This window comes from Diabrotica virgifera, chromosome 1, assembly GCF_917563875.1.
Source record: "Diabrotica virgifera virgifera chromosome 1, PGI_DIABVI_V3a".
Classification (NCBI taxonomy): domain Eukaryota; kingdom Metazoa; phylum Arthropoda; class Insecta; order Coleoptera; family Chrysomelidae; genus Diabrotica; species Diabrotica virgifera.
In genome coordinates, this window is record NC_065443.1 from 199,528,620 (window position 1) to 199,545,294 (window position 16,675).

The 16,675-nt window shown below is 33.0% G+C and overlaps 1 protein-coding gene across 1 annotated transcript; it reads left to right on the forward strand.

Moving 5' to 3' along the window:
- The first annotated feature begins 4,507 nt into the window (after positions 1–4,507).
- On the forward strand, positions 4,508–14,460 carry LOC114332966 (uncharacterized). The gene is made up of 2 exons (XM_050641892.1): positions 4,508–4,632; positions 14,115–14,460. Exons 1-2 carry the CDS (start codon positions 4,588–4,590, stop codon positions 14,424–14,426), a joined length of 357 nt encoding a protein of 118 aa, XP_050497849.1. The 5' UTR covers positions 4,508–4,587; the 3' UTR covers positions 14,427–14,460.
- Positions 14,461–16,675: the final 2,215 nt, after the last annotated feature.

Consider the following 16,675-nt stretch of genomic DNA (forward strand, 5'->3'; position numbering starts at 1 on the left):
AACCAAAATACAGCCGCATCATATTCTAGTTCAATCAGAGAGTACAGCAAGCACCTCTACCAGTTTCGAAACTTATTAGTCTCTCATCAATAGGCACATATGCTGCTCTCTGCGATTCTACCAAAACAAACCCCGGCGTGCAGTCACGGATTGCAACGAAAGAAATGGCATAGATGCCCTAGCGGCAACTGTTAGCAAAATACTAAGTTTTCAATCTAATGGCTTATAAAATAACATAATGTTACTCTACACCCCACCAGACTGAAAACAATGGGAACCTTCTCTGGTTATACCTCCGAGGTTTCTACAGTTTGCAAGCCATAACGGATGCTGAGACTAAGGTGCTGAGGTAGAGGTGCTTGCTGCACTCTCTGATTGAACTAGAATATGATGCGGCTGTATTTTCGTTTTGCAACGAAATTGGAAATGGTTATTAATTTTTAATTAACAGGTTTACTCTGATTGGAGTACGAAGGGAACCATTCTCGTTGGAACTTTACCGCGCTAAGCAGATGGGACGTAAATTATAAATTGTAAAATTTCCTCATCTTCCTTAGTCTCAGCATCCGTTATGGCTTGCAAATTGTAAAAGCCTCGGAAGTGTAACCAGAGAAGGTTCCCATTGTTTTCAGTCTGGTGGGAGTAGAGTAATATTTTGTTGGTTTATATGCCATTAGATTGAAAACTTAGTATTTTTCATTTATATTCATTTCACAATAATTTTTGTTTTTTGAGATTCTTCTTCTTCTTCTTCTTCTTCTTCTTTTTGAATAGACATGGCTCTGTCTGTTTTTTCAATTTGCCTCTAGACTCTAGTAAGTTGTCGTTCTTCGCCTTCCTATTGGGAACTGTCTCTCGCTGTCCAGACTATCCTATTTGTTGTCATTCGGCTTATGTGGTCATTCCATTCTATTCTTCTGTTTCTTACCCAGTTATTAATGTTATACACCTTGCATCTCCGTCGTATATCTGTACTTATAGCTCTGTCCCATAGAGTCTCACATTCGATTTTTCGAAGGGTTTTCATCTCCCCTGTTTCGAGAAATATTTTTGTCCTCTCTGTGTCGGGTCGTGTTTCTGCCGCGTATGTCATTATTGGTCTGAAGACTCTTTGTAAATTCTGCCTTTCATTTCTTTTCCGATATTTTTATTTCTCCATATTGTGTCATTCAGGCAACCTGCGGCTCTGTTTCCTCTATTCACTTGATCTTCCACTTCTGTTGTGAGCCTTCCGTAGCTAGTAAATAATGTGATGTCTAAGTATTTAAACTCCATCACTTGTTCTATTATCTGACCTTCCAGCTCCAATTTACATCTTAGTGGATCTGCTGTTATAACCAAACATTTTGTCTTTTGTGAGGAAATTAACATGTTAAATTGTCTGGCAATTATGTTGAATTGATGCAGCATACGTTGTAAATCATCTTCACTTTGAGAGATTAGTATTGCATTGTCCACATAGCAGATTATTTTAAGTTGTTTTTCTCCCATTTGATATCCTTTTTTAGTTCTTACTGTTTTTATTATTTCGTCCATGATAGGTTGAACAATAAAGGACTCAAGGAATCCCCCTTATCCAAAAAAAAAGAATAGAAAAGAAAAAGAAAAGGAATATTCCGACTCCGAATATTTTTTGCACAATCTTACTCAAAAAGAACCCCTTTTAACATATTTGCATGTTGCCAGGACCAAAAGTGGATCCAAAATTATTTAAACGTTTTTTTTTAGTTTTTTCCTACAATTATTTTTTTGCATGGAACAAAGTTTTTTTAGGTTTTCTCTAAAGTTGATGGTTTTTGACATATAATCGATTAAAAATTGAAAAATTGCGAAATCGGCCATTTTTAACCCTCAAAAACTATGTGAAAAACAAAAAATTTGAATATTGTCAAGGTAAGTAGATATTCTTTAAACATCGATTGATGAAATCCCGAAGAGTTTTTTGCAGTACAATATTCAGAACTCCTTTGTTTTTTAATTACTAGTTGCACCGTTGCGTTTATATATAGTATTAATGGTGCTAACGAAAGGAATAAATTCGTTATTTTGTAAACCGGCGACTTTAAGGAAAAATCCCGAAACAGGTCGATTTTTATTTTTAAGTTATGATATTGTGGCATATAATATGGTATACTAGTGACGTCATACATCTGGGCGTGATGACGTAATCGATGATTTTTTAAATGAGAACAGGGGTCGTGTGCTAGCTCATTTGAAAGGTTCTTCAATTCTCTATTCAGTAATATAAACATTTTCATAATTATTTATACACGGTGTCCTGTATACTGTCCTGTAAATTTTTTGGACCCCCTGTATAAGTAATTATGTAAATGTTTATATTACTAAACAGAGAATTGAAGAGCCTTTCGAATGAACTAGCACACGACCTCTATTCTCATTTAAAAAATAATCGATTACGTCATCACGCCCAGATGGATGACGTCACTAGTATACCATATATTCCACAATATCATAACTTAAAAATAAAAATTGCCCTGTTTCGGGATTTTTCCTTAAAGTGGCCGAGTTGCGAAATAACGAATTTATTCCTTTCATTTGCACCATACGCATACCATACACATTACACATTCAACGGTGGAAAGTAGTGTCGCGCACGCTTGATTAGCAATTAAAAAACAAAGGAGTTCTGAATATTGTATTGCAAAAAACTCTTCGGGATTTCATCAATCGATGTTTAAAGAATATCTACTTACCTCGGCAACATTCAAATTTTCAGTTTTTCATATAGTTTTTGAGGGTTAAAATAGGCCGATTTCGCAATTTTTCAATTTTTAATCGCTTATATGTCAAAAACTATCAACTTCAGAGAAAAGTCAGTAAAGACCTTTTCTATTTGGAATGATCCAAAAAATCTAAAAAAAACTTTGTTTCATTCAAAAAAAATAATTTTAGGAGAAAAACAAAAAAAACGTTTAAAAAATTTTGACTCACTTTTCGTTCTGGCAACATGCAAATTTGTTAAAAGGGGTCCTTTTTGAGTAAGATCGTGCAAAAAATCCGAATCGGAATATTTTTCCTAGCGGATGCGCAGTGGCTATCTGGACTACCTGTCTTATCCCTTGCCGGCTTCAATTGGGTCAGTTAATTCATCGTCTACTTTTACTTTTATTGTGTTGTTCTGGTAGATGTTTTCGATCGTTTTAATTATTCCTAGAGGTACCTCTTTCGAGTATAAAAAATTTTTTTTAGATTCAACAATTTTTTCAACTTTATCGCCGAGAAAATAGTGAAAATTAGTTTTTTATTTTTGTAAGTAAACAATGTTTAAACATTGGTATTAATTATTATAATAGTACATTGTTTACCGGGTAGGAAAAGCTTAACATTCCTGGACGACTGTGAAGATTGCTAAGTCGAGGCGCAAGCCGAGACTTAGCAACACAGAGTCCAGGAATGTGGCTTTTCCTACGAGGTAAACATACTATTTTTCTGCAAATCGTTTAAAATTCGACAGATATTGATTGATTAAAAAAAAACGCGATAATTTTATTCCCAAATAAATGGTGCTTTGAAATTCCTAATAAAATTACTTGGGTTACTATGGAAACGTATTGAGGTTGAATTATCATTTATGTAGAACACTAACAACTGTACGGAAATATCATTTCCTTACAGTAAGGAAATGACATTTCCTTACAGTAAGGAAGTCCTGACTTTTTCTTCAAGAAATTTTGACAGGAATGTCAAAATTTCCTGGCGATTTGCGGAAAACATATTTTCTGTATAGTAATTTTCGATATTGTCAAAAATAGAGATAATCTTGAACAAGGAGCGCATTTTTTACACCCTTCCTATACAACTAATTAAATATGATATTTAATGGGATATTGTAAAGATCTTCTTCCTTAGACTTCTACAAATATTTCAATATCAAAAGTAGCCAAATCAATCTAGTCATTATCAAGTTCTAAAATAAAAAATGAGAGTCAGAATAAAATGGAGGGTAGCAGATAAAATTAAAGGGTGTCAGAAAAAATTGAGTGCAGTGACTGTAGAAGGCAATTAATTGAATTTCCCGTAGCATGGCGACGGGCAAAATCACTAGTATAGATATAAATTCAACAATCATCTTTCCTACGATTTAAAGACATTATTAGACTTGTAAATTTCCTTAAAGAAACTCACCTTTTTCATCTATTGAAAATTATTTAACTAATTGTACTTTAATGGAACATAATATACATATATATCTCTAATAACCAGCGACTGATATTAATAAAAAAATCCACATTTTTATTTATTTATATATTCATTGTATTTGTATCAGAACACAGCATGGTGTGAGGTATCAAATTATTGCAGAACTATTAAATATAATATTTTTATTAAACTATATTATTTAGATGTTCAATAATTGCATACTTCATGCATCTCTTAAATTTTCACAATATCTAATTGGAAATAATTTTTATTTTCCGGTGATTTTATTTCATAAAAATAAACCATAAGGATTAATTAAACTTGCAATAGTTAATTCATGCTAATTCATATGCATTTAGAAGAAGGTTGATAAATCAGTGCTTGTTATATAAACTAGTTCAATGGAGTTTTTTTTATTTGTTTAATATGAAGATTCTAATTGTTTTAGTCATTCTATTTGGCATAGCCCGTGTAAGTATCCCATGTTTTTTATTTTTTATTTGATCATGTCAACACATTTTCGGTTTTAGAATAATATACATCTAGAGTAGAATAGAGAAATACTATTTATTATACGTTATAGTCACAGAAGAGCAGAATATTCAAAATTTGGTACAAATCAACAAAACAGAAAATAATGCAGTAATAATTAAGAACGAAACACAGCTGAGGCACAGATAGTTTAAAAAATAAGTGTTAAGAAGAAGCAATAACAACAAAAGATTCCTACTCAACCACTATTCAATAAAATTAACGACATAATATGGGAAAGTAGAAAATAAACTGCTGCTCGACTTTTCAATTGCGTCTGGTGGTACATCACGTGTACAATTTCTATAACCACGCGTCTATAATATTGTACTTCCGGTTAGAACCTTTTAACCGGAAATTATATAAAAACCAAACGTATAATTTTCCCCATCTTTCTAAGGCGCGTCGAATAAGATATCGCTTGTACTATTAAGGCGACTTTAACATAGTACTTACGGTTGTAACTCTGGAGCCGGAAATCCAGTCAAATTTCTCACCTCTATTACCATATTTGAGTTATAAACTCTCATTCTACACCTCATTTGCCGTTCTATCTGTTTTTGGTTTTATTTATTAAGCTCAACAGGCCTTGTAGGCATAGGGCTAAAATGTTTACATTTTTGATTACATTTAATTTTAATCTTTCAAATTGTATTGAATTATACTTCAGTCTGCTTATACACTTCTTCACCACCTTCCTCCGTCTCCTTCTTTTCAATGCTAATTCTTTCCATCTCTCAATGCCACTTTTCTTCAGGTCTTCGTACACACTGTCCTTCCATCTTTCCCTCTGCCTGCCTTTCCTTCTCTTTTGTATTGGTCTTCGTGAAAGTACCATTTTTGGCATTCTTTTGCTTCCCATTCTCTCGATGTGCCCGAACTATCGTATTTTCTGTGCTTTAATCGTCATCGTCATCGATGGATCTTTATATAGTTGTTCCAATTCTTTGTTGGTTCTTTTTCTCCACTGACCTTCTATTTTCACACCTCCATATATTGCTCTTTGCATTTTTCTTTTGCATGTTTTAAAAGGTCTGTTTCTGACTTTTTCAGAAACATATTTCGCATTCGTATGTTACTGTAGGTCTGATAACAGTCTTATAAATTCTGATTTTTGTTTTTCTTGATATGTATTTGGATTTCATTATTGTGCGTAATGATCCATACTTTATATTTGCTTTTATTTACTTTTTACTTGGCTATTCTTGCCTTTATCTCCCCTTCCTCATGACATTTTTCATCTATTTTGGCTCCCAGGTAATTAATTTTTTTGGCTCTTTTAAACGAGTATGTTTTTTCTCCATCTATTTGTACTATGGTGTTATTGACTTGTTCTTGTTGGATCTCTCCCATTATCATATTATACTTTGTCTTTTCTTCATTTCTTTTAAGTCCAAATTTTGTAGCTTCTGTTAATATTATGTTTTCCATTAACTTTTGTAGTTTTTTCTTACCTGTTGCTAATAGTGTCAGATCATCTGCAAATACTATGCTTTGGTGGCTGTTTTTAAATACCGGTTCTTGCATGTTTATTCTGCTTTTTCTGATTATTCCTTCCAATGTTAGATTGAATGCAGTTGTTGACAGTGGGTCTCCTTGTCGTAATCCTTCCTTAGTTTCAAACGTTTTGGATATATATTTGTATATCCTTTCCATGATATTTCGTTTGTTATGTTGTCCATCGTTATCTTTACCATCCTGACAATTTTACTTGGTGTCCCCAATTCTTTCATCAGATCGTACATCTGCTGTCTGTTTACTGTGTAATAGGCCTGCTTAAAGTAGATGAACAAAGTATATAGTACTCTTTTATGTTCGTAACAAGTAGTCTGTATTTCTTTTAAGGCAAACATTTGGTTCGTCGTTGATCTTTTGTGTCTAAAACTGCCTGGTATAACAGACAGACTGCCATAAAACTGGAAGTATACTAAATGTTTTCGTCTTGCTAATGCGTGTCGAATAATATATCGCTTATACTGTTTCGGCGACTTTAAAACAGTACTACCGGGTGCAATTCTAAATCCAGAAGTGTCTGGTCAAATTGGTCGCCTCTAATACTACAGTTGAGTCCCTGAATCTTTACCCGTGCGTCATCATTTAAAGGATACGAAATAAGATGATGATAAGTCGGAAAATGAAATTTACTAAACGCAACAGCAAATCACTTACTGTCACTTGCTGTCGCGTTTAGGAAATTTCAATTTCCGACTTATCATCGACTTATTTTGTATGCTTTAAATGCTGACGAACGGGTAAAAATTCAGGAACTCAACTGTATATTTGGCTTATAAGCTTTCATTTGACTCCTCATTTGTCATTATCCCATCCCATCCAATGGCACTACAGCCCAAATCGAGCCTTGGCCTCCTTCAATAAGCTTCTCCAATAATTTCGATTTACCGCTCTTCTTTTCCATGAACGCGTTCCCAGGAAGTTCCTGGCATCCTCATCGACTTCGTCTTCCCATCTCTTTTTAGGTCTTCCAACAGGTCTTCTTTCCTGCATTCTTGCGTTCAGCAATTTCCTGGGGATTATATTCTCATGCATGCGGACCACGTGCCCTGCCCACCGTAATCTCTGCAGTTTAGTGTGTTGTGCTAGAGTTGGTTCAGAAATCTCATCTTTTGTCACATCTTTTTGTTTACTTCATGTATAATTTCAATAAATGGTTTAATGTACATTAATAAGATTGTATAAGGATATTTGAAATATTAAGGTACACTTATATTCTGAATAAATTATAGAAATAAAATGCCATTTTTGAGAAAAGGTGATTAGCAGTTATTTTAGCTGGAATCGAATCTTAAGATTGCATATTATTATTAATAATATCAATTATAATTAATTTAAATATTAATAATAATAACAATTTAAATTAATTAATTTAAATTAATTAATTTCATTTATCTTTTTTATTTATCAGCTGATCTTCTTTTTATAATAATTTTAATTAACTCTGATTTAAATCCATTTGAGTTTTTGTATGCAGTATTTACACTAATATTTTACTATTTAATTTTAAAAACTTTTCTTTTTTGCGTTTTAAAACTGTTTTTTAAATGTAACTTTATGTATTGTAATAGTCTGAAAAAATTGAGGATGTGGCAACGGTGGCATAATTCAAGCTTAGATCCAGTAACAAAAAGGTTACAGAACACTAATTTCACTTTTCAGTGCGCCAGTGCGGGTTTGCCACCACCTTCTGAGCACCTAAAATAGAAGTTGGTGTTTTCGATATATGTATACTGATTACGATGTGAATTACAGAATGCCAAACCAAACATGAAAACGACGCTATAGATATCCAAAACTCCGATTTCGGGTAATTACGATTCGACTTGTTGATTTTTATTCAGTTTGTTAAAAGTTACATGATAGGGCAAATTATATTACTTACTATTTCGGCGACTTTAAAAAACAGTAGTTATGGATGTAACCGTAAATCCGCTAGTCCGAGGTCAAATTTATCACTTCCAGTACCATCTTTGGCTTTGGTTATAATTATAAGCTCTCATACGACATGACACCCCATTTGTCATTCTAGCTGGTCTAATGACGAAGAAATCGTGTTTAGAAAGTATCTGGGAGACAAACACTTGGATAATTTAAGGTATTCACAGTTTTTTAAAATAAGTGAAAACAAAAGTCGCAAAGAGTCTGGAAATAATTATATTATTTAGAAATGTATATTTTCAACGAAAACTTTTTCAACGAAAACTTTTCGTTTATAAATTTGCAAAAGTCTGTGTGTTATTGCGTCGCCGCTCCTGCAATACTTAGAGCAGATGTATCGATGGATTCTTATGTAGTTTTGTCTTCTGAATCCAAATCTGAAATCGTCATTTCGATATCTCTAACCGTCTTCGAGATAATCGACGTCAAAGTCTAAAATGTGACGTCACAATCCGGTTATCTCATACCACGTACTAAACGTCAGCTGAAATCTTTGATTAGGAAGTAGGCTACTTTTTTTAACCTGAATTTGTTAAGCAAATCAAATGTTATTATTTACATTTGAGTTTGACACTTCGTGAATGTCAAACTAACTTTTAAATTATTTAGCTATTAATAAAATATAAATGACATTTTATAGTGAATTTAATTATTATATAAAATAATATGTGTAATAAATGTGTAAAAATACAATTTGAGTGTATTTTGAAAGCAATCGTATATATTATACTATATTAATAATGAATCAGTGCACGATTATAAAACTATAAATACAATTATGTAAATACGGTTGCGTGAAGCGTGGCGCAAGCCGTGGAATTTACGAGAAGTAAAGTTCATCAGTAAAAAGTATCTTTATCATGTATGTATTATTTATTTTACAATATTGGAAAATTGTTATTTAAAATGTGGTTTGGAATAAAAAAGTATGTTCTGATATATGAAATTACATCCTTCTAATGGAAAAAATATTTGACGAATTTTCTCAGATTATGGACACCAACATCATTTTCATTTAGGTGTAACTCTTGTATTTTTAATTTGACGAAGAAAAGTTATTCTTCATAAAAATGTCTTCTCGGTCTAAGATTTATGATGCAACCATCGTGAATAAAATTTTATTAATTTTATACGAGGTATGTAAAAAAATATGAATTTCGAGTATCTTTATAGTTCACAACATTTAAATTAGAATGATATACTTGCACAATAAAACATAATTTTTAATTCTAAACAGCTTTTCGTAATAGCAATTTTCTATATTATGAATTTAAATACGTATATAAACAAAGTTTTCGTTATGATAATGCTCGCATTTTCAGCTTGTTTATATATGAAGCGCCAAGAAGTCAGGAGACTTCTCGTGGCAAACCGAAACGTCAAAATAAAGTTATTTAAACTAAACTGTGGTTAATTCCAAGTAAATATAGTAAACTGTTTTTTTTGGTATGTTTTTTTAACTTTATGCAGTTTCAGCTTAAAGTTATTTCAATTTATTTTTCAATAAACAAGAGTTCTTGTATTTAATTATTCCGGAAGATGTGATGACCCACACATCAATAAATCTCAAATAGACCTTATTATGGTCCGAGGGGTCTAGGACGTTTCATCGCCGCCGGTTCATCGCCGCCGTTTCGATGCCGCCAGTTCATCGCCGGCCGATTCATCGCCGGCCGTTTCGATGCCGCCGGTTCATCGCCAGTCAGTTAATCGTTAACTGATACATTTCCGAATTTTCGACCAATTTTCGACAGTTACATTTATTATTTATTTTTACTATTAATTAGGAATTCTAGGAAATGCGAGATATGACCATTCCCGTTGCTATACTTAATCTTTTAATAGACTTTTAAACTTTTATAATGTAAAATATAATTTAACACTACAAATTTAATACTGTTTAGTATCAAATTTAGGGGAAGTAGAAATAGAACAGTAAATTAATATAATAATATTTTTATCTATTTATTTGTCATAAGTTTTGAACTGAATTTAACGTCGTGTCGTGTCATCTCCCATAATACAAGATCAACTGACTAACTGGCGATGAAACGGCCGGCGATGAAATGGACTGGCGATGAACCGGCGGCATCGAAAGGGCGGCGATGAACCGGCGGCGATGAAACGTCCCATTCCGTGGTCCGAGCGCTATTAGACATTTTTGGGTTGGTAGGGGACCGGGGGGGGGGGGGGAAGCCACCTAAGGAACTATTTTTGTTTAAACCATACTTTAGTCTTTAATCAAATTTAAAAGTTTATAAAGGAAGGGTTGCATGCATAGTTTTGTTATATGTGATATTTTTTAAACAGAACTAATTATAATAGAAGTTATTTTAAACAATAATTTAAAAAGAGGATTTGGCTGTCATTACCCCATGTTACACATGTGGGTAATGGGAGCCACCAGTTATTTTAATAGTAAAATTAAAGATAATTTCTTACAAAGGCCATATACACTATCTAGGGATACTAAGAATTACAAGAAAAAATGGTAAAAAACTCTAATTCTGCTTGTTCATTTACTGGTGAGAAAACAAAAATATGCCGTTTTGATTTTTCTTTGGAGGTTTTATCATTTTTTGTTTGCTCTTTTTACTGATTGTTTGGTATTACCACATTGTACCACCACCTTGGTATTACACTACTTTACACTTTACATTATTACTACTATCTTGGTAAAACCATTGTATTTACAAGATTGGGGTAAGTGGAGCCACAGTGGCTCTCATTACTCTAAGGTGCATTTTTATTTAAACTGTTTAAAATAAAAAACAGCATAATTTAACGGAAAATCAGACTGAGGCAATGAAACTTTTACAAATATACAGTGATAACATAATTTGAATCTGACAAGAACCAGTATTACTAGCGGCGCCAATGAATACCGCTTATCTCTAGAACAATATTGCACAATAATTTAACTCAACTTCGGCGAACAGTTTAAAACGAACAGATTTAAATAATTGCAATACCTCTAATCTGAGAAAGTGGTATAATTGCAGTTCCGTAGACTTTTTCAGAGCTGCAATCTCAAAAGTGAAAATAGCCGTGATGATTACCAACCTCCTTAGAGGAGACGGCACCTAAAGAAAAAGAATACCTATGAGCTATCATAACTCAAGATGAACCTTATAGAGCGTTCAGCAGTTATATTAAGGCATTCCAATCCCTAAAAATTAGGTTATGTTTAGGGGTGCATCTGAACTTCAGTGGATTGCATCTGAATCTATACATACTATTAACTATATATTAAAAAAAAACAGGTATTTTTTGTAAGATTTTCTTCCTGCCAGGCGATCAAAAAAATTACGCGTGCATATAAATGAAAAGCACTATAGGTAAGCTGCAGTATGAGAAAGAGTGTATATCGATAGCTGTTTGCATCCTCAATGGCAGCGATTTCATTCGCTAGATCAAAATCACGTGACCTGACGATACCTATGTTGCTGTGCCTCATAATGTTAAAGTAAATATTTTATATTTTAGATTTCTCAGATATCGTTTTATTAAAATTAAGTTAATAATTTAATTCATAATAATTCAAATACAAATTCATAATAATTTAAATAATAGGCAAATACCCTCCTGTCCGAAAGAAAGTACATAGTTACACATGTGAAGTTGTATATTTTATACTAGTTCATATTATGTATAAATTCAGATGCAGATTAAATCCACTGAAGTTCAGATGTACCCCCCGAAAATAATCCTGGGACGCCCATGCAAGTATCTTGTCGAGTTAAAATCACTCGCAAATCGCCTATATTGTTTGTTTTCTTTATATTTGAATATTTGAATTTACTTTAAAGTCACCTCAAAGATATTTTTTTACTAATAATTTTTACCTTTTTTTTTAACTTTTTGGGGCGGTTAGGGGGATTTTGGGGTTTGGAAAAATGACCGCTAACCTCTAGTAGCTGAGGAAACAGTCACCTAAAATACGAAATACTAAATACTAACCTTGTCTTACTATATTATATACTGGTGATACAGACTGAAATAAAACACCAACCTTAATATATTACTTACAAATAAATATGCTAAATATATATATCTTAACAGTTTACATATTATAACTCTATAAACACAATAACAGTGGTAGTGGGTGAGGTAAAGGTCAAACAGGACCAAAAAAGTCGCTACTAAGCAAATACCCACTACACACTGCGCTAAGCGAAAGTATTAATCACAAAATCCAAAAACAAAGTCCGTTAGAATAGCACAAAGTCCTTACAACTAAAAGTTAGTAATATTAGATAAATGAGCTCGACTAAAGTGAAATACACGAAAGAACGCTACGGTTACCAAAAATTAAGTATTTCACCTAGCAAAAATACTAATAATTATATAATGAGTTGGTCAGTGACTCTTTATATCATATTTAAACTAACAAACCTACTAGACATATTCCCTATTTAAAACCCTTGACGAAATTTTAACAACCCGATTCCCTATTAAATTTTAAGATACAATTATTTATAATGATTATTAAACAAGACCTGATTTTATTTATTTGAACAAACTACTACTTATATTGAATCAAAGAGAAAAAACAAAACAACGACCTAAAACCCTATCTTTCACGAAAATATGTACCTATTGTAGTTTACCTTCTCGTATGCATACGAAAAGTTTACACAGTAGCAAATATATAGTAATTAAATGTAAATAAAAAGTAAACAAACTTATCTTATCATAACGCCTATTAAAAAAGTTGAAGTCCTTAAGAAAGTCCTTTTGGCACGGCAAAACTAGTTGGCTGCTGTGGTGAGTAAGTCCTACTGAAAAAATGGTAATGTCCGACAGGTAATGGTATCTCCAAACAGAAGCATCAAACTCTAGGGGTAACCCATACCCGAGTTGCTAACAATCTGGTACTAACTGGTACATTATAAACGTAATCGAGTGAGGTGAAGTTATGTAAAGTTACCAAGTGACTAAATGGCTAAGTGACGGAATCTAAAATAAAGTTTATCAAATTTAATTACATTATTTATTGGAATCTGTCTACCAGTACAGCAGTTTACTGAATTGGACCCAAAACAAAAACTCAGGTTAGGTTTACATATGTCATGTCAAAATTTCTGACGTTACGTTCAATGCAGACATGCTGACATGACAGGGACATGCGCAAGACAGAAGACTGTGTGATATTCGTTAAAACTTTTTATAATATTACCTCATAAAAAAATGAAATAAAAAGCTTAATGATTGGTACAAAATACATTGGCATTTAGGTTTGCCAATAAAAACTATGGCCTTGACTGACTGTTCCTTTGCAAATGAATAAAGGATAATATAAGCTATAATTTGGAATTTATATGGTAAATTAATCTAACGAAATACCTAAATACCATGATGCATTGGATTTTATGATGAAGAAATGATACAAATATTAATATATTACTTACTGGAAAAATAGCAGTACGCCGGCAGTATTATTCTCCTATGTGGAGAAGTCCCAAGGTATATCGACTGTTTGATTTATTTGTTTGAAATTGTATTGACTGATTATTTAATAGTCTTTGATTTATCCCCATCTCATATTTTTCTCCAAATCCGCCACTTAACAATGAGAATAACCTCACTCGCGGCGTCTGCCTTTAGAGCCGTTTTCTGACCAACTGCTGTTCAATGGACGAAATCGATTTCGTGTCGATCCGATAAAGTCATTCGCGGTGCTTTCTTCTCGCTTCGTTGCGAATGCAGGCAGCTGGGCGATTACCAGAGGTGTCTCCAAAATGAAATTCGTAAAGGGGCAGTAAATGATATAATTAATTTAAAGAATCAGTAGCGTTATGACCGCTACACAGCCTTACAGGAATTTCTATATTAGGCTATAATGGAAGAGCTAGTCGAAAAATTTTCATATTGCTTCAAATACCTATCCAAAAATGTCTAACAGCTCTCCTGCTATTAGTACATCTTTTGACATCCTAACAATATTTATTTTTTTATTATTTATTTAGACTGATGATAATATATTCAAAGACTTCTGGCGAGCCGTGGACGAATGCGAGGCCGGACCTGGAGGTGCAAATGAGGTAAAATTCCCGGTGGACCAACAAAAATCAGGAGCAGCAGTATCCTGCGTTATGATTAAAAGCGGACTCGTCACTGAAAATGGGGACCCAGTGGCAAGTAATATTAGAAAAATGTTTGCAGGCGTAAGAGATGAACAAGAAATTGACACATTGCTCCAGAAATGCACCAAAAACGGAAATACACCTGAAGAGGCAGCTGTAAATATGTTTAAGTGTTTGCAAATAAAAAAGTCTTAACTGATTATTTTAAAATAAACCTATTTTAGCAGTATACTGTTTTAATTTTTTGTCTAATAAAAGTTATTCGTAAGTTAGATATTAGTGAATAATATATCATTACGATGTTTCGTAGAGGTACTTAACATTCCCGAATTCAAAGATATCCTACTTTGCCTTTTAGTCCAGGGCGCATCTGTTTTGAGATGGATTTTGAGAGGTGATTCATACTTTTTGCAGAAATTGCTAGTAAATAACTCATGTAATAATAACTGAGTTATCCTCCCACTCAAAAAGGTCAGGAACATTGTTTAAATAATCAAAACGGTAAAAAATTTTGAAAAATTTCGATTTTTTTCTTCGTTTTTTGATTATAACTTCAAATATATTCATTTTCGAGAAAAGTTGCAACAATATAAGAGTTGAGTAATTAAATTTGCTACAAGATAGGAATGGTTAGATTGGTTAGAAATTTTAAAAATTGTCTCCCCTGTTGCAAAATAATAATAATTGCGAAAAAAAAAACCATAAAAAACAAGTATTCGTATTTTCACCCAGAAAAACTTTCTGATAAAATGAAACAATGCTTTAAATTTTATTAAGATCGGTTCAATAGATGTTGCAAAATAATTTTGCAACAGCTTTCCGAAAGCTGGGCTTTCGGAAAAAAATGCAATTTGTCAAAATTTCTCAGGACTGAAAATAAAGTAGGTAGCAAGTTGAAATTTTTAGATACAGAAAAATACTGTACCTTTAGCACGGCGTCAGAAATTATTTTAAATAAACATTAATTTTTGGTGCTAATTGGGCATTCCAGTGACCTGTCTAAAATTATCGAATATTGCGACTGCGGACAAACAAATGTGTTGTTGTCTATAACTGTCAAGTTGGTGTTTAATTTTTTTGGTTGTAAGAAAATTAAAATAAAACAGCCATAAGACCGGCTATGATGTACGGAACTGAATAGTGGGCAGTGAAAAAGAAAGAGGAGCAACGAATGCATGTGGTGGAAATGAGAATGCTTAGATTGATGAGTGGAGTGACAAAAAAAAATAAAATTAAAAAGGAGTATATTAGGGGTAATCTTGGTGTGGCACTAATTGATGCCAAAATGAGAGAGCAGACGTTGAGATGGTTTGGTCATGTTCAACGTCGAGAGGTTAATCACCCAATACGAAGAAATGCTGAAGTGCAGATTCCTGAAAGCAGTAGGAGAGGAAGACCAAATAAGACCTGGGAGAGACGATTAGGCAGGACATGGTGGTAAAGGGGATTAATATTGATATGAACCAAGATAGAAATGTGTTGAGAAATGTAATTGGGGAAGCCGACCCCGCATAGGGATAAGGCAAAGAGAATAATGATGATGATAAGAATTAAAGTCGAGTAAAGTTATTGTATTGTGCACCTTCCAGTAATATTTCGGTAGGTAAAATTTAGTTTCAACTGCTTGTTTAAAGTTCAACTCTGTTCAACTTGGCAGTTAATGACATCTCAAAAGAAGTTCGGCAACCGGTAATAGCGCTGCTGTACGCTGATGATCTACTTATTTACTGTAGTGAAGCAAGCATATACAGTTCATCAAACCTAATTCAAAATGCTATAAACAACGTGTATTCGTAGTCTATTCAACATGGTATCAAACTTTCCATCTCAAAATCTTAAACACTAAGATTTACAAGAATGCAATCAAGTATTCAAATCCCGGCAATATATCTAAACGATATTGCTTTACCTACAATAAATCGTCATAGAATCTTGGGGCTAGTATTCGATCAGATGTTAAACTGGAAAATCCATTTAAAAATCTAAAGGATAACTCTGCTGGTAAACTAAACATCTTGAAAACACTTGCACATCATCAATGGGGAGCCGAAGAGAAAATGACGGTAGATTTTTGGGATTTCATTCGTGTCCAATCCCGTTCAGCAACGTGTGTATTAATTTAGAATGTGAAGCAGTGATTACAGCCGACGATAAATGGATCTACCGGGTTGCTACCCCCAAAATAATAAATTAATTATTAATGAGAGACATTTTAGCAATTATTTATTTTTCTTAATATTTTTACTTGTAGCGTAATTTAAATAAAGAAACATTTGACCTATGTAAAAATAAATATCTTCTACAGTCCACAAATAGTTTCCTGTACACTAAGTGATAGATTATGATTGTTGTCTGTACATGACTGCATCAAAATCTGATTTAAAGAACCTGAATGCGATACACAACAGTGCTCTGAGACTATGCTTGGGAGCGTATAGATCCAA